The 25,916-nt window shown below is 43.7% G+C and overlaps 1 protein-coding gene across 2 annotated transcripts in view; it reads right to left on the reverse strand.

The window, feature by feature from the left end:
- The window catches only part of IBTK (inhibitor of Bruton tyrosine kinase), a 55,662-nt gene extending 30,766 nt beyond the window's left edge, over positions 1-24,896 (reverse strand). The window contains exons 1-15 of one of the 2 annotated variants that reach the window (XM_069974693.1): positions 24,704-24,896; positions 20,616-21,229; positions 18,030-18,126; positions 15,269-15,393; positions 14,975-15,085; positions 11,701-11,871; positions 9,653-9,770; positions 9,386-9,566; positions 9,173-9,296; positions 8,350-8,527; positions 6,089-6,242; positions 3,332-3,943; positions 1,929-2,015; positions 1,119-1,201; positions 988-1,025 (exon numbers count right to left, since the gene is read on the reverse strand). In XM_069974693.1, the coding sequence (XP_069830794.1) occupies positions 988-1,025; positions 1,119-1,201; positions 1,929-2,015; positions 3,332-3,943; positions 6,089-6,242; positions 8,350-8,527; positions 9,173-9,296; positions 9,386-9,566; positions 9,653-9,770; positions 11,701-11,871; positions 14,975-15,085; positions 15,269-15,393; positions 18,030-18,126; positions 20,616-20,936 (2,400 nt within the window). In that variant the 5' untranslated portion in view covers positions 20,937-21,229; positions 24,704-24,896. The remainder of the gene's footprint in view (positions 1-987; positions 1,026-1,118; positions 1,202-1,928; positions 2,016-3,331; positions 3,944-6,088; positions 6,243-8,349; positions 8,528-9,172; positions 9,297-9,385; positions 9,567-9,652; positions 9,771-11,700; positions 11,872-14,974; positions 15,086-15,268; positions 15,394-18,029; positions 18,127-20,615; positions 21,230-24,703) is intronic. The other variant, XM_069974692.1, reaches the window with a different exon arrangement.
- Positions 24,897-25,916: the final 1,020 nt, after the last annotated feature.

A 25,916-nucleotide genomic window follows, 5' to 3' on the forward strand; every position in this document is an offset into this window, starting at 1 on the left:
ACTTTTTCTGTGGCATACGCCAGGGGAGTATCTTTAATAAACCTGGCCCATGATCTACAGAACACAGGAAAGCCTAGAGGATGATGCAATCACTCCATTATGATCCAATGCACGCATGAACAATTTGTGCACTTTTACACGTACTTCAAGCAAACGTACCAGCGATACATTGCTTTTCTGTTTTTACTATGAATAGACCAGCGACAGCACGGGGATGTCGGTCTATTACTGCACCTGCCCACCCCCAGTGGGAGAAAAAAAAAACGCTCTATGACGCGGCTCCATTGATTCTAACGGAGCCGCGTCATACAGGGGAGGAGGTTTACTCCCAATGGGGGCTGTGCTTTAGGCTGGGCCAGTGCTCGGAAATACACTGACACCGTGCCTGGCCGTGGTTCAAAAAAATCCCCAGTGCCGGTCCATTCATGATAATACCATGAAATTAATAGTACAGGCGATTTTAAGAAACTTTGTAATTGGGTTTATTAGGCAAATCTGCCATTATCTGCATTCAAAAAGACTTTCCCCAGGTCCCCCCTCCCTCCTCTCTCTCTCTCATCCACTGCTCATTATCAGGAAATCTCGACTCAGCAGAGAGAGAGAACAAAGGATTACACAGTGGGAGCTGTGTGAAAGCCGGTATTCAGAGGTCAGAGAGGTCAGTGCTGACTTCAAAGGAGATAGCCCGCTGATGTAGCTGTAAATTAACTCCTTGTTGTCCTGTTTTGGTGCCTCATCTCTTTCCACCCCTCCCCTCTCCATAGAGAACAATTAAGAGAGGGGGGAGAGCTTCAAACTGCTTTTTCAAGATAAAAATGCATTTTTCAGCTAATAAATCCAATTACAAAGTTTCTTAAAATCGCCTGTACTATTAATTTCCGCAAAAAAATAAATAAAATTAAACAATTTACAGCAGTGTGAAATCCATAACAGATTAAGAACATAAGAACAAATGCTGGGACAGGTCTAAGAAGAGACAGTAGTTACCTCAATCCAGGAACTGCTCAGCATGCTGTGAAAATATTCTACGACAAAGAAAATATAAAAGAACTGAGACTGAATGGAAAATGAATCGGGATAAAAAAAAGAAGCAAAATTGGAAAGCAAGAAGCACCTACCCAGTCTTGCACATAAGACACATTTGTGGCAGGGGAATTCTTTCCCATCTTCAGATCTAATGGTTACATTACAGAGGGAAGAGCTTAAAAAGGAAAAAAAAAATGTTCTTTAAATGATGCTATATAAACATACTACAAGTATCCATCTCTGTATGTGGTTTAATATTTGCGGTAGGTGATTAATAAATCTTCTCCAGTATTCCTGTTGCATTGTCTTTTGCTGCATGCATTCTAACCCCTAATTCTATTCTTTCTAGACTCTGCTATAGAGTTAGAATAATGTATTATAGCTGGCTGACACATGGCTTCTGGCCTACACCAATACATAGTTTTAATATGGACAGAGGTGGCAGCAGGGAACACTGTGTCATAATGAAAAGAATACGCCACTTCCTGCAGGACGTGCAGCATCTGATAAGTACTGGAAGACGAGATTTTTAAATAAAAGTAAATTACAAATCTATGTAACTTTCTGACACCAGTTGATATGAAAGAAAAAGATTTTCGCTGGACTATTATTTTCAGAAATGGCACTGGGTTCTGTAATCCCAAAGGCTGCCAATTTTCATGGCTGCAATGCAGGAAATACCCGCCCATCCAATCAGCAGTGACCGCCTCAGCTTGTGAATAAGCAGATCCTGCATGGTCACTACACCACATATTTAGTTTCATCATTCATTTCTGGCAGCACATAGATCCCTTACTATAAGTCCATTTTAATACTTTTCATCATGAATGGTGCAATATAGGAATAAAAAAAAAAAAAAAAGGTACGGCTCATTCAAGCACATGGGATCTCACTGTACCAACCATTTCTTCACGTTGAACCTTGGTCTATTTCCACTTTTCTTGTTAATTACATTAATTGCTCCATTTTCATATCGAACTCCATCCAGCCTTGGGTGAAAAACACAGCGGAAAAAAAAAGTTAAAATGTAATACCAGGATGAAAATCATATTAACTAACTACCACCACTTATGGAAAAAGTCAGCCCCAATGTGTTTGTATTTGTAGGTACCCAACACACGATATAACTGAGCACTAATCTGTATTAGGCATCAAATGACATTGAGATCCCACCGATAATGGTGCCCAATGCTCTTCAGTCCCATGAGCTCACATTGACCTGATGATGGGGAATCTAAGTTTCCAAGTGAAGCCAATAGGGTCCTCTGATTTGGGCCAGTACTGAAGCCTTATTATAGCTACCAAAATTAAAGGGGTTATCCAGCGATACAAAAACATGGCCACTTTCTTCCAGAGACAGCACCACTCTTTTCTCCAGTTTGGGTGCAAGTTTTGTAACTCAGTTCCATTGAAGTGAATGGAGCTTAATTGCAAACCGCACCTGAACTGGAGACAAGAGCGGTGCTGTCTCTGGAAGAAAGTGGCCATGTTTTGTAGAGCTGGATAACCCCTTTAAAACTTGGATATTGGTCAAACATTGATGCACTTAAACTTCAGGGTCGTTTCCCAGGACTGGATTAATCTTTTTCCAGACTTCAAAGCCCACAGTCTGATGAGCAGAATGCCGATAGGAGAAAATCCCTTTGATTCTCTCCTTCTGTAAATTCACTGTAATTGAGAACTAACAGAGTCTTTGGTGGTTTATTAAACTGAAATGGTGTACTTTGTATTTGGTCACATGCTCCTCCATGTCGGCCATATTTTAGACAGAATCGCCACAGAGCAGGACAGCACAGCCTGGAGGAGGGGCGTCTGATTTTAGCTCTGAGGTACACAGGGAGCTGCTGTCAGTAAGGGCTGTGAGAAATTTTACTATAAAGTGGCCAACCCCCTGTAAATACAGTGTACACCATTTCAGTTTAATAAACCACCAATTTACAGGGGGTTGGCAACTTTACAGGCTTGGCTGCCCTGCTTGTTTCAGTCCATAAAATGGCTGACATGGAGGAGCATGTGACCATGCCCTGTCCACTGTGTCCTACATAGACATATAAAGGCTCAGTGGTGGACACAGGGGGGCGGGCCTGGTCACATGCTCCTCCATGTAAGCAATCTTATGGACAGAACCACCCCAGAGCAGGACAGCACAGCCTGAAAGAGAAGAGTCTGATATTAGCTCTATGAGGTACACAGGGAGCTGCTGTCAGTAAGTGCTGTGACTAAACTTACTAATACTGTACACTGAACTATTATACTACAAAGTGGCCAACCACTTCAACAATGAAAAAGAAAGAAGATAACAAACCTTGAAGTCAGATTACTCATCCCAAATTTCTTGGCTAGGGTCTGCAGCATTTTCACAGGGCTACTTTCTTCATTCAGACACTTGCTTTTCTTGGAAGGCTTCATGCCTTTGCCTTTCTTCTTCTCATTGTCTGCACAGATCTGGTTGTGCCTATAGACCTCATAGGCAGATTTGCCTTTAACATCTTCATGAAAACTTATTTTTTGAAAATCTGAAATAATTGTATCTTGATGTCCTTCGATTTTTTCTTTTTGAATGTATCTCGGCTTGTGGCCATGGACTAACATATCACAGGTGTCGGTGTAGAGAAACTGTAAGATGTAGGAGAATAGAACAGGGGACACTTTTTCAATGACAAACAGGTCACATCCAGCGGAATCCTCCCCATTTAGGTATATGTCTGGAAAGTCCGCTAGGTTGCTGTCCGCTGAGAGAAACAGCTGTTGGAAGAAGTCACACTTCATAGCCAGAATGTACTTGTGTGCTGGAAAGGTCTGGGAACCTATGAGAAAGGTTACATCATGGATGGAGTCCATCTCATCTACTTGATTCAGGAGCCTTTCAAAATCTTCTACAAAAATTGACGAAGACACAACTGGGATTTCCAAAAGGCTACCAGGAAAAAAAAAAAGTTTTGAAACATAGTCTTAATAGAATTTATTAAATTCACAATGGTCACAATTCAACTCTGCTTAGGGGGTTGTAGGAAAACCAAATGAGTCAGTAAATGAGACCTACTGATGTGTTACAGGGTGCACAATTATAGGGGGACTCCAGACATTTTTTTTCTTTCAAATCAACTGGTTTCAGAAAGTTATATAGGTTTTTAGATTACTTCTATTTAAAAATCTCAAGACTTCCAGTACTTTTTTAGCTGCTGTATGTCCTGCAGGAAGTGGTATATTCTTTCCAGTCTGACACAGTGCTCTCTGCTGCCACCTCTGTCCATGTCAGGAACTGTCCAGAGCAGTAGCAAATCCCCACAGAAAACCTCTCCTGTTCTGGACAGTTCCTGCCTCAGACAGAAGGGGCAGCAAAAGGCACTGTGTCGGACTGGAAAGAATATACTACTTCCTGCAGGACATACAGCAGCTGATAAGTACTGGAAGATTGGGCATTTTTAAATAGAAGTAAAATTACAAATCTATATAACTTTCTGAAACAACTTGATTTAAAAGAAAGATTTTCGCTGGATAACCCCTTTAAATACTCAAACAGCAGGAAGTAATTTACAAATCTATATAAAAAATTTCTGACACCAGTCGTTTTGAATTGCTACCCGTTTAAAGGGATTTTCCGGTATTCTTCCCAATGTGATTCTACCTCTGCTTGCTGATGTGCACCCAACTACATCATCCCTGGTTCCCATGAATCTGATGCAACTGCGAGTACATGGATGAAATGTCAGGTTGTGGCACATCTATTACATGTCATAATGCAGGATCCATACTGCAGTAACTGCTAAACTAAACTTTCAAGACCTTGAATACTGCTCTTTCCAATCCCAAGCCAATCCAGAAGCTTCAGTGGCCCTCCAGCAGTATTTGATTACCAAGGAGCTGGCACGTCTGTTATTCTCCAGTAACATGCAGTACTATTGCATGTTACTATTCATGATCATTAGCGGCCATCTATGTTACGAGATGGCCACCATCACCGATATGTTCCTGACGTGGGAACATAACCTATAACACAGCAGGTTCAAGCTCATCTCCCTAATGGTGCAAGGGATAAACCGTAGACTTTCCTTAACACCCTTCCGCAGCTGGGCAGTAAATTAACGTTGCTGCAGCCTATGCCTGGTGCTGCAGCGACATTAATTTACTCCGCAGGATGACACAGGTGCAAGAGCTGCGTCTGTGTCATCTGCGGTGGGTCCCGGCTATCTGTGAAAGCCAGAGACTCGCTGCAACTCTCAGCACCGGAGCCGCGCTCCGGTGCTGAGAGTTAACCCTATAGATACTGCAGTGAGCATGACCGCAGCATCTATAGGGCTTCTGACACAGAATACTCCCTCTACAGAGGGAGAATTCTCCGTCCCCTGTCCATCGGGGCTCTGTGAAGTGATCGCAGAGCCTCAATGGTAGCCATGGATTTCCTGGCTGCGGAGGCCGTGGGGGGAGGGAAGAAAGGCAGGGCGTGAGCTCTGCCCCCTCCCCTCTCTCCCCTGCTGCTGTCACAAGATTGTAACAGCGGCAGGGGACAGAGGAGAGAGGGCAGACATAGGGACATCAGCTTGTGGGATTAATATGATCCCATAAGCTGATGTCCTAAAACGACCTGGGCATTGATGTATCAATGATCCCAGGTTGTGAAAGGGTTAAGGTTCCAATGGTAAATGTACATATGGTTTCTTTTTGTTTCCTAAAAACTGTTCCCTTGAAGAGGTTGTCTGGGCAAAACATACCGTTTAGCTATCCCCAGGATAACCCAGTCACAGATCAGCGGGGTGCTGACACAAAGCTGCCATGCCGAAGAATGGTTAGGAGCCGCACTACACAGTAAACAAGGCCAGAACCAGTTGGCCACGTTCACTGTGTTGACCGGGCGGCTGAGCTGCAGTTACACATCACCACCACTAGTTTTGAGCAAACTTGCTAAATTGTTCGAGTACGGAAACGTTTTCCAAACCCGAACGCTCGCCATTTAGCTCCCGCTGGATGCTGCCCTAGGGCTGCCCGGATGGCTTTGAGCCTACGGCTAAATGGTAAAATGCCAAATACTAAGAAAAAAGAAAGTTTAACATTTTAAAATTACCTGGTTTTGGGGTCTGACTGCAATACTGCAAAGTTACATCCGTTGGGATCAGTTGTGACACTAATTGCCCTGTGGACAAAAGAAATCTTCTGCAGAGAAATCCTCTCATACACACTACTGGTATCACAGTGATTAGAATCGGATATTGAGTGTTCTGAGGAGAGAGAAAGAATTCATGAGCAAATCATCATCAGGGCTGCGGAGTGTGAGATTGGCTGGAGTTCAGGCAGTCCCAAAAAAATTCTCTTATAAACAGAAATTCATAGTAAGTTGAAGAACATGAATCACATATGAAAATAAATATATATTTATATATATATATATATATATATATATATATATATATATATATATATATATATATATATATGTTTTAATTTTATACGAAATGTGGGGTAACAACTTTGCTATGAACTCTTTGTTATCAAGTTAGTGTAGAAAGGTTATTCTCTGCTCTCATGATCTGACTGAGGGAATGCTTTTTCTGAGGACACATTTATAAATGTCTTACTATGAAGTACATAGCAAAGTTATTGTTTACTTATAGGAATTTAAAGGGAAACTAACAGCAGGTCATAAGTGTCTAACCTGCTGTTATGTCCCTATAGCACACAGGGGTGAGCCTATGGGGGTGAAACAATGTATTTTGACATGGAACAAAAACTTAAAGGGGTTGGCCACTTTATAGTAAAATAGGTCAGTACAAAGTATTAGTAACTGTGCTCAATGTATATACTGACAGCAGCTCCCTGTGTATCTCATAGAGCTAAAATCAGACTCCCCATTACCAGGCTTGGCTGCCCTGCTTGTTTCAGTCCATAAAATGGCTGACATGGAGGAGCATGTGACCATGCCCTGTCCACTGTGTCCTACATAGACATATAAAGGCTCAGTGGTGGACACAGGGGGGAGGGGCCTGGTCACATGCTCCTCCATGTCAGCCATTTTATGGACTGAAACAAGCAGGGCAGCCAAGCCTGGTAATGGGGAGTCTGATTTTAGCTCTATGAGATACACAGGGAGCTGCTGTCAGTAAGTGCAGTGAGTACAGTTACTAATACTATACACTGAGCAATTTTACTATAAAGTGGCCAACCCCTTTAAAGATTTTTGCCTCTCAGATACTGCTGGACTCCTTTCACACTATACTTAGCTGCCTACACTGGGACTAGGCGTCCTGCTGTGCATTCTCCTTTCTACCTCCCCATTTGAACAACATTTCACGATAATGTTGGGCTCTTTTACTCTTTGATGTCACAGGGACGCATCAAAAGTTTTAATCGGTCTCAGTAGTTACACACTGTCAAAACTTTTGACATGTCCCTATAACAAAAAAAAAAAAAAGCAGCACTCCACCAATACTTGTTTGCACAGTGCGGTTTGCACGCTGCCGTGGCTAACATACAGACACAAACAGAAAAATGCTGCAAGGGTCAGGACTGCTGAGGAGGGCATGGCTAGTATAGGGACCGCTCTAGGGTTCACCTTAAGGCTATGCTCACACTTCGTAAGTACCATAGTGATCGTGGCCGTTGTTGATGATGACCGTGATTACTACGGTACTTACGTAGAGCTGCCGCTGAGGGAATCCCGGTCGGACTGTATACCAAGTGTATACACTCCGACCGGGATGAATATCCCTAGCGGCGCCAATATGGATGAATAGCGGCCGCAATGAATAGTGGCTGCAGAAAACCGTCAGTTCATAAAATGGCGTAAGCAGGGAATTCGGATGCAGGTGTGCACAGATGCGCCCGCATCAGAATTCTGCGGCAGTAAAGATCATCCAGCCGGTACTGCAGTATCGGCCAGGATGATCTTTTCTGACACTGGCCGGGTCACAGAACAGTCTCTTACAGAGTGGGAACATGGCACAACTTGGTGAGTTGGTACATTCTATTTGATCAAATGGCTTGCTAAAACCTAATTTTTCATAAAAAAAAAAAAAAAATCAAAAAAAAAAAAATCTTTAAAACAGGTTTTTATTGTGTGTACGCTGGAGGGAGTATATGCAGCGAGTTCTGACACTTGCAGGTTGCTGCAGCATTTTTCTGTTAATGTCCATATAACAAGTCAAAAGTTTTTTCTATGACAGGTATTCTTTACCTTTTTTTTTTAATAATATTTTTATGTTTTTTTGCTGGGAGTATATTATAATAAATAAAATTAAAAAAAACAGCAAATGCCAATATTCTGAGGAGCAGCACAGCCATGCATTTTCTTCCTTAGCAATAACAGGTTTGTATAAAAGAAGAAGTTACCCTTTTTATCTAGGGAGGATTTCTTTTCGGACATCCACTTTCCACTATATCCTTCTCCGTCAAGTGTGATAAACAACATCTCATTCTTATTTAGAGCAATATCAGACATAAATACTTGGCGTCCGTACACCCAACGGCACTGTCTCATGGAACTATTGGTGGACTTCCAGCAAAAAACCTTTAAAAAAAAAAATGTTAATGCAGTTAGTGTATTAAAGGGACAGTGTCATCAGAACATGACTTGTTGTATAAATAATGTTAAACGTTAGTCTTTTTTTTTTTCTAATTTTCCATTTTTCTATCCATATTATAAAATAATCCAGATGTCTTGCAGTTTTCATTCTCACTACAGGGGCCAAAACTAAGCTGACACTTCCTGTTGTGTCAGTAGTGATAAGGGGAGGCTGCAGTAAAGTGATCTGTACAGCATTGCAGCGTCATGTGACACCAGTAGTTAGAGGAGACAATAGCAGCTCCCTGCGGAATTACCTTTTTTAAAGGTCACAGAGGGGTCAGTAATGTTTTACATTCATCTCAAGGGGACAGACTATTGCAGTCTATGTCCATGAGTCTTGCTGTAAAGCATATCACTAAATGCTGTTAACAGCAGCCCAGGCAATATGGCAGCTGCCATAACAATGTGAACTAAGAAAAATTACAGTCAGAAAATAGAAACAGATTGGAATAAAGGAATATGTTTTAGTATCTGACTTTAGTATCAGTAAAAGAAAATTTAGGTGACACATTCCCTTTAAATCTACTTAAGGCAATGTAAATGTATTATAGACAGTTGTATGGCATTTAGCTATGAGGGAAAACATACTCTCCCAGCTTGATCCAAGGCAAGAAACCGAACAGGCTGGCCTCCGCTTTCTTTGAGGCTTTGTGGATCTGCCTTGTAATCCAGAAATCCACCTGACACAAGGACCTTCTTTAAGTTTAGTTGCCTAAAAAGTAATAAAAAATATTTTTTTAATTCTTATATTGAAATAATGGAGACCTTCTAAGTATGGAGAGAATAAGATATTATCCTTACTTTGATGCCAGCTTCTTGCACTGGTAGTCAGCCAGGAGGTAGACATCCCCACGTTCAGTGACACAGACTGTAGCTCCATCACTCGCAGATACAAGGGATATACTGATGTCTTTATGATGCAGAGCAGACACCTGGCGGGGACAGCTGATAAGTTTCTCTCCATTAGGATCTAGCAAATACCCTAAACAAAACATAAAAAAATTATTATAATCTATTACAGCGGTCACGATTGAGGACATAAAGAAAAGCTTCCATCGTGGTACCTACCTAACTGACCCCCATTGAGTCCCATTGTATAAACTGCATCTTTAGTCCAAAGTACCGTGTGAAACCTTCCTGCAGCAACCCCGATCACGGACTTGCCTTTTAAAGTTTTGGCCTGAACCTGTTCAAGAAAATTTTCACAATAATAGATATTGCATACACTTTTATTCACTATTAGATCCTGTTATATGATGCCTTGTTGTAATAAGAGCAGCAGCAGTGTTTAACCCTTTCACGACCTGGGTTCATTGATGCATCAATGCCCAGGTCGTTTTTAGACATCAGCTTATGGGATCATAATGATACCATAAGCTGATTTCCCTATGTCTGCCCCCTCTCCTCTGTCCCCTGCCGCTGTTACAATCTTGTAACAGCAGCAGGGGAGAGAGGGGAGGGGGCAGAGTGCATAGCCGCTCGCCGGTGCGCGCCCTACCTTACCTCCCTCCCCCTGCTGCCCTTCACAGCCAGGAAACTGGAAGCCTGAGGCTTCTGGTTTCCATGGCTACCATCGGGACTCTGCGATCACTTCGCAGAGCCCCAACGGACACCGGACAGAGAATTCTCCCTCTGTAGAGGGAGAATTCTCTGTCAGGAGCCCTATAGATGCTGCTGTCGTTCTGACCGCAGTATCTTTGGGTTAACTCTCAGCACCAGAGCACGGCTCCGGTGCTGAGAGTTGTGGCGGGTCCCTGGCTATCACTGATAGCGGGGACCCGCCACGGATGAGCTGCGCCTGTGTTATCCTCGATCGTAAACTGACATCGCGGAAGAATCAGGCATAGGCTGCAGCAACGTTAAATTTACAGTGCAGCGGCGGGAGGAGGTTAAGGGAACTGGTGGTCAGTTAAAGGACAACTCCAGCGCTAATTAAAAAAAAAAAAACTGAACTGAAGAATCATTTTTTCTTCACTTCCTGGTTTGAGCTTTCCCATGATGCACTTTGTCTCCTGTGATGTCTAAATGACCGTGTAGAACTGTTAGATGGCTTAAAGCTTGTTCAGCCAATCAGAGCTGAGCAAACAGTCATCTGACAAAGGGGTGCTGGCCTAACAGGGCTTAAACCCGCCTCCCTCTTGATGATGTCATTGTCACAAAATGGCTGCCACAGAGCAGCCTGGGGTCAACAGTCATTAGGTAAGAATGAGTTTACTTCACTTCCTGGTGGGGGGTTGAGGGGGAAGGGAAGGGGGCAGATAGATGATTGAAGCATATTACAAAGTTATATAACTTTGTAATGTGTTCAGTTACTGGGAAAAAGATTTTTGCCAGAGTATCCCTTTAAGGCTGACCGAAACACAAGCAGCATGAAAAGATATAGTCTGTCAAAGAGTGCGATCATGAGAGACTGATTTACTCTAAAATGCTCAGGGGTTTCATAGGAATTATAGTTTTAATAGCCGCCAGGAACGGGGAGCCATTTCTGGCAGCGACTCCCTGCCCACTAGCTGTGAGTTGCACATTTCTCTGTGTGTGTATATAAACAGAGACTTGTCACTTAAAAGGGTAGTTCAGAAAAAAAAAAAAATCTTTCAACAGGTGCCAGAGATTTGTAATTTACATCTAATAAAAAAACCTCAACTCTTCCAGTACCTATCAGCTGTTGTATGTCCGGCAGGAAGTGGCATTCTTTCCAGTCTGGAGAGCAGGAGATTTTCTATGGGGATTTTCTACTGCTCTGGACAGTTCCAGTCATGGATAGAGGTGTCAGCATAGACCACTGTGTCAGACTAGAAAGAATACACCCCTTCCTGCAGGACATACAGCAGATGATAAGTACTGGATGGCTTCAGATTTTTTTTTTTTAGAGAAGTAAATTACAAATCTCTGCCACTTTCTGACACCAGTTGATTTGAAAGAATTTTTTTTTGTGAACTACCCCTTTAAGGCTAAAAGGGAAGGGTCCATTCTCAGTGACTGCTTACCCCATTTCCAGCAGCTGATAAAACAGCCAAGCATTTCAGAGTAAACCATATGTCATGTTCCGATAGCATAAAACCACTGCCAGGGCCCCTATACAATTCATACATACGGACATGACTGTTCACACATACCTGTCTGGGGACATTACAATTTGAAAGGAGAGGCAGGATACCCAGCTGATGAAAAGTGTTCAAGCCAAAGGAGTAAACGTATCCATCTTCTGTTAGTACCACAGTATGGTCCTTGGCAGCAGCCACCTGACTGCATGAATGACTGGCCAAACCTTCTACCAGTCTTGGAACCTAAAAAACAAAAGCATAAAAAATTTGGCTCTGGGAAACAGCTGATCAACAGGAGTGCCGGGTACCAGACTCCCATTGATGAGATTGCTGACGTCCTATCCCCGTCAAGCATTGTACACTCGTTGCCTTTTTTAATATACTATATCTTGACACCTCAACTCCAGCAAAATAAATGCTAGCAGGAGAACCCCTTTAACGCCCTCATGACCCATGACATAGGTGTACATCACGGCGCCACTAGGGGGGTTTAGAGAGGGGTCACACTGTGACCCTGCTCTAAATCGTGTGGCTCCCGGCTGCTATCAGCAGCCCGGGACCGCAGCTTACAGCCGGTCTGGGCCGTACGCTGTGTCTGTTATTTAAGCATTTAAGCATAAAGGGGAACTATCAGCAGGTTCCTGTAAACAAACACCCTGATATCCCGCAGCAGCTCTTTACCTCATCTTGTCAGCGATGGTATTAACTCTTCTATGCGTCCCGTCGCTTTTTGATTGAAGAAGATATGCAAATCGGAGTGCTTAGGAGCACCGTGGGCATTGTCCGGGCGCCTAGAGCACCCCCCTCAAATCGACCTGCCCACTCTGCATATTCAGATATACATATCACGGCACTCCTAAGAACATGCATGGTGAGCATTGTCTGGGCACCCAGAGCACCCCCCTCGGCCCGCCCTGCCTATTATGCATATTCATACGAGCCCGTTATATGCATATTTAAATATGCAAAGCGGGTGAAGCCGGCAGGGCGGGCTGAGGGGGAGGGGGCTATAGGTATCCGCACAACGCCCACAGTGCTCCTAAGCACTCTGATTTGCATATCTTCTTCAATCAAAATGCGCTGGGACGCACAGAAGAATCAATACCATGACTGACAACTGACAACATAAATGCTGCTGGGGGATTTCAGCAGGTTCGTTTACACAAAAACGTTTTAAATGCTGTTATAACTCCATACCTGGTGGTCTAGTGGCGGATCTTCCCCAAGCCCACCGACCCCCAGGTGATTTGAGCGCAGAGGAGTGATCTGTCCTTCTGGTCAGGCCAGGCCTAAGCGACGCTATGACTGTTATTACAGCTCAGCAATCATTTACTATGGGCTCCAGCAGCCCATAATAATCAAGGGCCGCTTACATAGATTAATGCACTACATATGTACTGCATTGATCTCTATGAGCAATCAGCACAGTGCTCATGGAAGTCCCCTAGGGGGACTACAAAAATTCCATAATTTCAATCACTCCCCTTTCCCATTTTTAGAAATAAAAGTAAACATATTTGCTATCACCACCTGCAGAATCATCCGAGTTATTGAATCATTGCATTCCTGTAAGCCCAAGAACTTGCAAAAAAATGCTGATATTTGGTCACATCAAATACAGAAAAAAATTGAATAAAAAAAAGTTATCAAAAAGTCGCATATAGGCAAGCAAGGTACAGATAGAAAGTACACATCATGGTTCAAAAATGGTTGGTAATATAGCAATGTAAACACATTTTGTTTTTTTTGTTTTATTTAAAGGTTTTAATGTTTTTTTTTAAAGCCATGAAATAAAAGTTATATAAGTTCCATATGGTTGTAATCGTACTGACTTGAGGAACATGGGTAACATGACAGTTGTACTGTACATGACAGTTTTTTTTCAATTTCATAGTGCAAACAATTTTTTTCCTGGTATCATGGCATATTTTATAGAAAAATTAGGTCATTGCAAAGTACAAGTGGTTTTGCAAAAAAAAATAAGGGCTCATGTGGGTCTGTAGAAGTGATGCACTACTATCGATATTTCGGGCAGAAAAACTGTTCAGTACCAGGATTTCCTGGTATCGATACTTTATGTTAGGCTGCATAATAGAGCAGCTTAAAGTGTGTGCCGCCCCCTGGTGTCCCCTCCTCCGCCCGTGCGCTCTCCGCTCCCGGCAGCGCCAAATTCAAATAGCCGGCACATAGCGATCGCTAGTGCTGGCTATTCAGGGTAAATGCCACTGTCACAACTGACAGCAGCATTTAACCCTTCCCGAGCTGCTCCATATTCAGTACGAGTCTGCTGCATATGGAGCGGCCCCCACTGCTAATGACTGCGGCCCGCGAGCGCGCGGGTGGCAGTCATTTAACTATTCCATTCCCACCCGGCAGTTCCCCACCATCCAGCACCTGCCAGTTCCGCACCCGCCCAAGCAGCATGGTCCCCCGCACCCGCCCGTTCCCCCACCACCACCCTTCCCCCGGGTACAGTGACACAACAACTCCCAGCATGGGGAGTTGTTGTGCACAAGAAGGTATGCTGGGAGGAGTTGTGTAAGGAGGCTGCTAACGCACTACAACTCCCAGCAGCATACCTCCTTGTTCACTACAACCCCCAGCATACCTTTTTGTGCATAATGAGGTATGCTGGGGGTTGTAGTGCACAAGGAGGTATGCTGGGAGTTTCAGTTTTGCATTAGCAGCCTCCTGATACAACAATTCACTGCATACCTTCTTGTGCAATACAACTCCCAGCATACCTCAGTGTCCACTACAAATCCCAGCATACCTTCTTATGGGGATTTGTAGTGCACAAGGAGGTATGCTGGGAGTTGCAGTGTATGCTGTTGTGCACAAAGAGGTATGCTGCAGGGTAGAAGGGAATTAAAAAATGTAAAAGAAAAAAAGTTTTTAAAAATCAAAAATAAATCATAATAAAAAGGTTCTAATAATCCCTTTTGCTTTTAAAAAAAAAAAAAAAAAGTAGAAAAAAAAAGAAAATACATGTTTGACATCCATTGCATGCGTAATTGTCCGAACTATAAAATGTAACGAAGTTATCAAAAATCACATAAATAAGTATATCGCTTATATTTGTATTGTTACTTTTTTTTTTTAAAAAACTTTATTTGGTATCGAATTGGTATTGAGTATCGAAATAAGAAAGCTGGTATCGGTAGCGAACTCAAAATTCTGGTATCGTGACATCCCTAGTCTGTAGTTGAAAAAAATGCAAGCGCTGTGGCCTTTTAAACACAAGAAAGAAAAAAAAAAAAAAAAGCAGTGGCCTGGTCATCAAAGGGTTAAATATGTGGAATATTTTTGTAACCTGAATACAAAACAAGATGGCACATCGACATACCAGACATGTAAGCTCATCTCCATGACCAAGTCGGCCCCCTTGACCATGGCCACAGGTGTAGATCTGGCCTTTCTGAGACAGGAAGACTGAGTGAAATTTACACAGTACCATCTATAAAAAAATAAAAAAAAAATCACAACAATTAAAATGAGACAAAATAGGAAAAATCAGTGACTAAAAAATACAACATGGAGGGGATAATGGGGCTTCAAGGGGTCTGGAAAAAAACCAATGTTACACAAGAGGAGAATACAAGGAATCCAACTAAATACTCACACAAAGCAGCGACTTTACCTGTTTGATATATATACCACAGCGAGGAAACATATCCACCAGCTCCGGATGATGCTTACTCTGTTGGTTGCCATGCCCCAATGTAAAATTAACATTATTTCCCCAGGTGTAAAGTTCAGTGGGATCTGAAAAGACAAAAGCAGATACCGGTTACCATCAGGTGCCCACTTCATGCAGAAAAACTCGCCAAATGCACGCTGCAGGTAAAGATAGGGTCACACTACGTTTTTACAATCAGTTTTTTGCAAAAAAAGGATTCAACTGTGTGCATCCGTTTTAATCTGTTTTTCCATTGACTTCCATTTAAAAAAAAAAAAAAAAAACACGGATGAGGGTGAATACGTTTTTGTGTCCGTTAAAAAAAAAAAAGATCCGTTTCGATCCTTTTTTTTTTTCATAATGAAAGTCAATGGAAAAACGCATCAAAACGGATGCACATAATTGCATCTGTTTTTTTTTCATCAGTTTTTCATTTTTTTTGCAAAAAAAAACAAAAAACCCTTACCTGGGATACCACCATGAGAGCCATCAGATTTTTACTCTTTCTGTAAAAGTCGCTCCACAATTGCTTGGGGTTTTGTTTTTTATAGGGTGAGGTACAATTTACAGTTGCAAAAATTTCTTTAAGGGGTTGTTCACCATATATTTTTTTTTCTTTCAAATTAACAAGTGTCAGAGATTTGTAATTTACTTCTATAAAAAATCTAAACTCTTCCGGTACTTATCAGCTGCTGTATGTCCTGCAGGAAGTGGTGGATTCTTTACAGTCTGTATAGCAGGAGAGGTATTCTATGGGGATTTGCTGTTGCTCTGGGAAGTTTCTGACACGGACAGATGTGGCAGCAGAGAGCACTGTGTCAGACTGGAGAGAATACACTACTTCCTGCAGGACATACAGTAGCTGATAAGTACAGGAAGACTGGAGATTTTTAAATAGAAGTAAATTACAAATCTATATAAACTTTCTGGCACCAGTTGATTTGAAAGAAAAAACATTTTGTACAAGGGCTTTTTTTTGCAGGAGAAGTAATTTTTCTTTAACAGACCTATTGAAAAACTTGTTTTTTGGAGGGTGAGACTTAACTGGAGAAAAAAAAATGAGATTCTGGGAAAAATTTTATTTTAAAGTGGTAATCTGGCCCTTTAAAAAATTTTTATACAGTATGTTGCGGCCCCTGCGGAGAACATTAACACATTATTCTTCCCTTACCACTCTCCCCCATTTCGGAAGTGGCAGCGCAAGCGTTCAGCAAGACCCTAGAATGTTCATTATGTTCTCTGCAAGGGCAGCGACAGGAAAACATTTTTAAAGGGACAGAGTACCACTTTAAAGTAACTTTTTAAGAAACTTTGTTATTGGGTTTATTAGCCGAAAAATGCATTTTTATCATGAAAAAGCAGTTTGAAGCTCTCCCCGTCTTCATTGTTCTCTTATGGAGAGGGGAGGGGTAGAGGGAGATGAGGCACCAAAACAGGACAAAGAGTTAATTTACAGCTACATCACTGGGCTATCTCCTCTGAAGTCAGCACTGACCTCTGACCACCCCTTTTACACAGGTCCCGCTGTGTAATCCTTTGTTCTCTGCTCTCTGCTGGCGACTAATCTCCCTCCTCCCTCCTCCCCTCTCCATAGGTTACACAGAACCCAACTGATGTAAAAGAGTCGAGACTTCCTGATAATGAGCACTGAAAGAGATGAGGAGGGGGGGGGGACCTGGGGAAAGTCTTTTTGAATGCAGATAATGGCAGATTTGCCTAATAAACCCAATTACAAAGTTTCTTAAAATCGCCTGTACTATTGATTTCTGCAAAAGAAAAAAACAGTGACTCTTCAAAAAAGAAACACTTAATTTTACAATGTACTTTTTCTCTTTCTGTAAACTTTGATTTTTTTCCTTTAAGACTTCAATTTAGCCACCTCTGTGACTGTGCAGGAACAAGAGATGTCATAACGTCCATGTATGTATCAGCTTCTATGACTAGGGGAAGTCAAGTTAGTTTATAAACTTATTTGAAGCAAATATAGCATTATATCAGAGGATGGATACAAGCATGGGACACTCACACAGGGAGTAGGGAAGTAGGATTTGACCATACAGGGAAACATAGTATGAAATGGCAACATATCAAGTCATAAGTGTACCATCAGGCTGGCAAGAGCAGGAGCAATCCCTATTCAGCAAATCTTTTATTATACCCTCATACCCATAGGGGGAGATTTATCAAACATGGTGTAAAGTGAAACTGGCTCAGTTGCCCCTAGCAACCAATCAGATTCCACCTTTCATTCCTCGCAGACTCTTTGGAAAATGAAAGGTGGAATCTGATTGGTTGCTAGCGGCAACTGAGCCAGTTTCACTTTACACCATGTTTGATAAATCTCCCCCATAGATTTTTTTTGAAAGACAGACAAAGGGTAACCTGCCTGGTTTTGTTAGATTAAAGGAGTATTCCAGGAAAAATGAACTTTTCTCCTATCCACAGGATAGGGTAAAAGTAGGAGATTGCAGGCGGTCTAATCTCTATATCAGGCCCCGGGTTCTGTATTACGAAAAGAGCTGCGGGGGGGGGGGGGGGGGGGAGGAATCATTTTTGGTAAATGAGGTGTATTTAGTAAAACTTTTTCCACTCGCTGTAGCCCAATAATTGAGCTGTCGGAAGACGTCTTCCATACAATCATTGACGATGGAAGGGTTCATGCAATTGGTGGTTTACAAACTGGCCAGATGAAAGAAAGCAGAAAATAGATCTACGCTCTTACCGCTAGCTTGGAAAACAATATGGGGAGGGCGGTCGTTCATTACAAGGTCCAGTGGAGAGAATCCATCTTTATCCTGAACGTGAAGACTACAGCCGTGCTGGAAGACAACACCGCACAACATGAAACAGCGTACATGGCACACAGCAACACAATGTGAGAATGTTACACAGGGGAGGGTATAGATTCACCATACACAAACCATTCCCCCAAGGCAGTGTGTACTTTATTATGTATACCAATAGGATATGTGGAAACACAGGAAAGCCTGCAGACGGGGCTGAGGAATACTAGTGTCCGCAGGAAGCGTGAAATAACCCGGCATGTGTGTAATCCCTCAGGAAAAATACAAGAAGTCATACAAGTGTTCTCAATTAGGAAACTAACATCTATGAAATACAGATATTCATAGAGATTTTTCTTACAGGTCCTGTCTATAAGCCAGAGCAGAGGCCTACTGGTAGACAGGTGCATCGTCAAACTGCATCCCCTAAGACAGGGGTAGGGAACCTTCGGCCCTCCAGCTGTTGCCAAACTACAACTCCCATCATGCCCAGACAGCCCACACCTAGTGGGCCTAGCTGTTAAAGGGGCCAAACCACGTTAAAGGGGTAGTGCAGCGCAAAGCTTTTTGTGGATCTAGCACCACATGACAAAGTTATATAACTTTGTCATGTGGTGCTATTACCTGTCTTGGGGTCTTCTTGTCGTTCTTCCCCGTCCCGCCCCCGACCGGAAGTACATTTTTGTCCAGCACGTCGACACATAGGCCCGGCTGCCGTTTTGGGACAACGCGTCATGATATGACGTTTAAGCGGCTGGCTGGGACGCCTGTCCCCTAATCAGCCCGCCTCTGGGTCGGCCCCTCTGTGACGTAGCTTGCTCAGCTATTGGCCGAGCTAGCTACACTGCATGTGACTGCTCCACAGCCTATTGCAGTAATGGCTAACCTTGACACTCCAGCTGCTGCAAAACTACAATTCCCATCATGCCTGAACAACCAAAGCCATATGTTTGGATGCCAAGGTATGATGGGAATTGTAGTCTTGCAACAGCTGGAGTGTCAAGGTTAGCCATCACTGGCCTATTGTAAGCCTTGGGGAGCGCACGTGCTGATGCAGACAGTCTCTATTTGGGACCATTATTTCTTTTTACCTCCAGGAAGTGGCTTCTGCACATTCACCCTGTCACACACTGTCACACTGACAAGAGTGAGTGGGCAGAATCCGTGCGACTAGGGAGCGTGACAGGCTTACTGGCTGAAGGGGTATGTATTGCAAGGGGGCCGGGAGTGTCCAGTATGAGAGGGACAGAATAGGAGATGAGGTAGGCGTGTAGAGGGGCTAGGACGATGACGTGGATTGCGCACTGCACCATGGAAATCGGCTGCGCGCGCCAAGCAGGAAGTGAGGGACTTTTGAAAAGAGTAGTGCAGAGGCATGGTAGGACATATCGAGTGTTTTTATTATTTTAGTGAGCACCGCACTACTCCTTTAAAGGAGACGTCCCACCAACTATCAAATCTGCAGGCAGGCGGGGGTGGGTGTGAAAACAACTAACAAGTTAACTAACCCGTCCCCTGAAGTGCCGCCGCCGTGTCCCGTGTGCAGCAGCCAGGATTGTGCAGCTCTGCTACCAGCAACGTCACAACCCTGGCTGGACACCGCCCCAGTCACTGACTGGCTAAGCGGGCAATGACTCAGCCGCACCATGACATTGCTGGTGTTGGAGCCTGGGTATGTACTCGGTTTCCTGCAGAAGATGATGTCCAACAGGACCCCAACAGCAGCACTATGAGGCATAGTGGACGGCTGAGTTAACTTGTTAGTTATTTTCACCCCCACCCCCGCCTGCCTGTAGATTTCAAAGTTGGTGGGACGTCTTTAAATTTTGCAAGCTAGGGAAAGGCCTTGTTGGTTTTTAGCCCTCACTTGCATATATCTTCAAAGACCAAGTCCAAACACATACAGTCAATAGGGTATCATTGGGTTGTCCAGCGAAAATCTTATTCTTGCAAATCAACTGGTGTTGGAAAGTTATATAGATTTGTAATTTACTTCTATTAAAAAATCTTAAGTCTTCCCATACTTATTAGCTGCTGTATGTCCTGCAGGAAGTGTTGTTTTATATTCATTCAGACACACTGCTCTCTGCTGACATCTCTGGAAGAGACAGGAACTCTTGTCTCGGTTTTCTATGAATCCCCATAGAAAACCTCTCCTGCTCTGGGCAGTTCCTGTCTCGGCCAGAGATGTCAGCAGAGAGCACTGTGTCAGACTGAAAATAAAACATTTCCTGCAGGACATACAGCAGCTGATAAGTATGGGAAGACTTAACATTTTTTAATAGACGTAAATTACAAATCTATATAACTTTCTGACACCAGTTGATTTGAAGGAAAAAGATTTTCGCTGGACAACCCCTTGTCACTCAGCGGCAGTAAGAAGTGGTGGTCGGACATGCGTGCTGTACCACCTCCATTTATTGGACTAAAGAAAACAGCTGAGATTTAATCATTTATTTAGCGGACAGGTGATAAAGGTTTGTGCCAGGATTACCCCTACCTTTGATATGTTATAATAGGCTTACCTTTAGTAGTGTCAGAGCACAATCTATATGGCCATAAAAGATGCTCCTATGTAAAGCCGTCCATCCAGATTCTTTGTCTTTGACAGTCAAGTCTACACCTTTGGCAGCTAACCAATCCAAGACACCTTTCTTCCCGCAGGAGGCAGAAATATGAACAACGTTCCGGCCAAAATCATCCTTTAAGGTGGTGGCATTGCAACAGTAAGAAGAGAGGAAGGCCTTGATCTGCTGCTCGCTGCCCCTGGTCACCGCCGATACGACATCAAGCGCATGCTGAAGTGAGCGGCAGCGCACGGTGCATTCTGGCCATACCACATCCATTCCTAATGCCGAGAAATCCTTCACGATACACCAGAAAAGAAAAAAAAATTGAAGCTCAGACGGACAACAAAAGGTTTCCTTTCAGAGCTCGAGAAATTCCTTTTGGCACCGTCCACTCATAAATATCTATACAAACGTATACAAAAATATATCTCTATAATGGAGTCTTTTATTAAGTTCCTGCCATAAGTCCGGCGACAAGAGAACGAAGGCAGATGGGGCAGAGGGAGGGGGTCTCCCCCCCACTCCGGAAACCTCACTTTCCTTTAAACTTCCATGATTGCTCGGTCTCCCTGTACAAGGAAAAAAAGAACAAAGAATTAGGAACAGCAAAAAGGTGCAAGTGGTGACATGAGAAAGCGACATCACTAGCAAAGGAGGAGCGGGCATGGTATGGCTCTGCACACGAGCTGTATACCCAGCCTCAATGAGGGTATGAGATCAAGGGAACCGGAGGCAAAGGGTTTACAGTCGGAGTTTTTAGTTTACATCAATGAACGATCTTAGGGCTCGTTCCCACTGAGCAAAAGCAGCTGAATTTCTGCGCTGAATCAGTGCTGAAATTTCAGCCGTTAAAATAGGTGCGGAGCTAATTTCCATTGTGTTGAATGGAAATTCTGCTCTGCAGTTCACACAGTGGAATTTCCGCACTGAACTAATCCGCTTTCCGCCAGAAGAATGAACATGTTCATTCTTCCGCTAGCGGAAGCCTATACAAATCAATGGGGCTCTGATTTTCTGTTTCAGCGCGGATTCAGCGCGGATTCAGCGCGGAATACAAGCGTAATACAAGCGGAAATTACTCGCTGAATCAGCGCGGAAATGGGGAAAAGGGGGGGGGAGAAGGATTCTAGTATATGTTCTGGTATAGTCTAGTTTACTCACCAAATACTCGCTGAATTTCAGCGCTGAATGCATGCGGATTCAGCGCGGATTCCTCGAGTATTCCGCGCTGAATTTGTCAAGAGCTGATTACGAGCTGAACACTTTCCTAGCAGAATACGCAGGGATTCTGCTTGCATTCTGCTTATATTCTGCTCGGAATTCAGCGTCAGTTGATTTCAGGCGGAAATATTTCCTTGCGTAATCCGCTCCTTTTGCTCTGTGTGAACGTAGCCTTAGGTTATATGTTCACACTACGAGGAATTTCAAGGGAAATCTCTGCAGTGGATTCCGCTTGACATTCCTCCTGTCCCACTGATTCAATGGGATTTCTCAAGTGCAATCCACGATTGACACGTCATTTCTTTGGGCGAATTGCACTAGAAAAATCCTAACAGGACAGGAGGAACTTCAAGCGGAATCCACTGCAGGGATTCTGCTTGAAATTATTCCACAGCGTAAACATAATCTTTAAAATTGACTCCATTTTTTTAGATGCTCCCTACTAGGGTCTACATACAGTACATGAGACTATTCTGTCAACCCATGAGTTTCTGCACCGAGCAGGCGTTACAACTAGAGATGAGCGAACCTGGAGCATGCTCGAGTCGATCCGAACCCGAACGTTCGGCATTTGATTAGCGGTGGCTGCTGAACTTGGATAAAGCCCTAAGGCTATGTGGAAATCATGGATATAGTCATTGGCTGTATCCATGTTTTCCAGACAACCTTAGAGCTTTATCCAATTTCAGCAGCTCCAGCTAATCAAATACCGAACGTTCGGGTTCGGATCGACTCGAACCCGGTTCGCTCATCTCTAGTTACAATGTTATATCTATAGATGGAGTCTGACTAGTCTGAATGTTCCATTGTCATGTTATAGATATTTCCCCTATAAGCGTCTTGAGTCTAGCACACTACAAGTATGTTGAGCACGTGCACCGGGAAAGCTCCTAATACATAGGCTAAATGTGTCTATAGGGCCGGAGTAGGGAGCCTCAGGCCCTCCAGCTGTTGCAAAACTACAACTCCCATCATGCCTGGGCAGCCAAAGCATAGGAGTTGTAATTCAGCAACAACTGGGCCCCCCTATAGTTACTCCCTTGCTATAGGCTTATGGTACTTTTACACGGAGCGATAATTCACCCGATCGCACGATTAACGATTTTGAATGAACAATGTTTTTTTTTTATAACGATCAGCGTTTAGACAACACGATACATCGTACGGAAAAATCGTTTTGCGATCGCTTAAGCCTATTTTACAAATAGGTGAAATTGTTGAAAGACTGCAAATTTTTTGCGAACGATCAACGACGATTTGAGAACTTGTTGAAAGATCAAAATGAACGATTTCTCGCTCGTCGCTTGATCGTTTGCTGCGTTTACACGTACGATTATCGTTTTAATTTGATCATTATCATGCAAATTCGGACGATAAATCGTTCCGTGTAAAAGGACAATTAGTCTACACCCCCCTGGGCACCTTATAGTTACCCCCCGGCTATAGGCTTAGTGTACACAACCCCAATTACCCCTTGGCTATAGGCTTAGTGTACACACCCCCTGAGCACCCCTATAGTTACCCCTGGCAATAGCACCACATCTTCCCCCCCTGGGCATGTCTATAGTTACCCCTCGGCTATAGGCTTAGAGTGCACACCCGTAGGCCCCCCTATAGTTACCCCCTTGCTATAGACAAACATCCCCTGGGTATAGGCTTAGTGCACACACCCCGGCTCATCCCCAGTAGAGACCTAACCCTTAAGCCCTTAAAGTGACTGTACCACCAGGCCCAGGCTGAAGCACTGGAGGCGGCCGACCCACCCTTAGTGGGAGGAAACCCCAGCCCCTCCATGACGGGACTCCATTAGAATTAATGGAACCCTATCATAGAGGGGCGGGTGTTTCCTCCCACTAAGGGTGGGTCGGCCGCCTCCAGTGCTTCAGCCTGGGCCTGGTGGTACAGTCACTTTAAAGTGTCACTGTCGTTTCATTTCTTTCTCTTTTTTTGCAAAAATCAATAGTCCAGGCAATTTTAAGAAACTTTGTAATTGGGTTTATTAGACAAATTATCTGCATTTAAAAAGACTTTCCTCAGGCCCCCCCTCCCCCTCATCCACTGCTCATTATCAGGAAATCTCGACTCTTTTACATCAGTCAGCCCTGCCTGTTCTATGGAGAGGGGAGGGGGGAGGAGGGAGATTAGTCACCAGCAGAGAACAAAGGATTACACAGTGGGAGCCGTGTGAAAGCCGGTATTCAGAGGTCAAGAGAGGTCAGTGCTGACTTCAGAGGAGATAGCCCAGTGATGTAGCTGTAAATTAACTCTTTTTTGTCCTGTTTTGGTGCCTCATCTCCCTCCTCCCCTCCCCTCCCCATAGAGAACAATGAAGACAGGGGGGAGAGCTTCAAACTGCTTTTTCATGACAAAAATGCATTTTTCGGCTAATAAACCCAATTACAAAGTTTTTTTTTAAATCGCCTGTACTATTGATTTGTGCAAAAAAAAAATAATTAAACCAGTGCTCCCTGTGGAGGGGACAGCTGTTCTCCCCCATGACTGTCCTGCCAGTGATCCCTGTGGAGGGGACAGCTGTTCTCCCCCATGACTGTCCTGCCAGTGATCCCTGTGGAGGGGACAGCTGTTCTCCCCCATGACAGTCCTGCCAGTGATCCCTGTGGAGGGGACAGCTGTTCTCCCCCATGACAGCCCTGCCAGTGCTCCCTGTACACACAGCTCAGGCTGTCCTCACACACATATACAAGGGCCCCTGCAGCTGTCACCCCTCCTGTCTCCCCTATAGCCCCAGGTGTGGCCCCCGGAGCTGACAGCTGGCAGCCTCTGGTGACAGCCGCTCTGCAGCTGTCCCGGGCGCCTCTCACCGGTCGCTAGTTGAAGAGTGCGGCTCTGGGGGCGCACGGGGACAGGACACACTGTACGATCTTCATGATGGGGACACTCAGCAGACGAGCAGGGAAGCAACCGGCAGGCTCAGCAGTGGGCGGGCACCGGCAGTAAGCCACCACGCCATTGGCTGCTGCTACTCTTTACAACTAGTTGTCTGACATACACAGAAACTCCACAGCCAATAGCGTAGGCCGGGAGGATTTTACTCCTCGTGTTATTGGTGGAGACGTCTCACTATCTGTTCCCTGATTGGGCTACGTTGATGCCAATCAAAACAGAACGCAGTACTCTGCCCGCCTAGAGCTGTGTACTGTACGGAAGTTAGGACGTGATGACGTCATCAAATGCGACCTGATTGGCTAATGGCGACCATCCTTGCTATGTACGGAACAATGAGCTCGCTTTACGGACGTCACACAGCATGCTCGTGGAATTCGTAAAACTTCGCAGGGTCACTTTTCACCCACAGTGAGGCGCTCGTGCACAGATATTCCTGCTGGTTACAGCGCCATCTAGTGGACATTCTAGTTTAATACACCGATACAATGAGCTGGTTTTCATACTTCGCTTCAGTAATTTTATCCACATTGTGATTTAATGGTCTAACTTGACTTTTTTTTTTCGTTCTGACAGATGCAGCCACCTAAGAACAGCCAGTGGGTTAGGGCTGCAGCCATTTAAAGCAATGTCACGTGACTCCAGGTGGGAAATCACCTTGAAACCTTTGTAGAACGCGTCAGATGGCTTTCTGAGCCATAGTTCAGATCACAGGTTCTTTCACAAGTAATAAAAAATAAAATTTATGTGGTTTGCCATAAATTAGAATCAACAAAAAGTTTTTTTGTTTTTTTTCAGTAATTCAATTCAAAAAGTGACCTCATATATTCTGTAGAGTCATTACATACAGAGTGAACTTTTTCTAGCGTTTATTTCTGTTGATGATTATGGATTACAGCCAAGAAAAACCCAAAAGTCAGTATTTCATAAAATTAGAATAATTAACCCAAAACACCTGCAGTGGCTTCTTAAGTGTTATAAAAGGTCCCTTATGGTCCTTTTACACAGAGCGATAATTCGCCCGATCGTACGATTAACGATTTCGAAGTAACGATTTTTTTTTATAACGATCAACGTTTAGACGGAACGATATATCGTACGGAAAGATCGTTTTGCAATCGATTAAGCCTA

The sequence above is a fragment of the Dendropsophus ebraccatus genome, chromosome 6 (assembly GCF_027789765.1).
Source record: "Dendropsophus ebraccatus isolate aDenEbr1 chromosome 6, aDenEbr1.pat, whole genome shotgun sequence".
In the NCBI taxonomy this organism is placed as follows: Eukaryota; Metazoa; Chordata; class Amphibia; order Anura; family Hylidae; genus Dendropsophus; species Dendropsophus ebraccatus.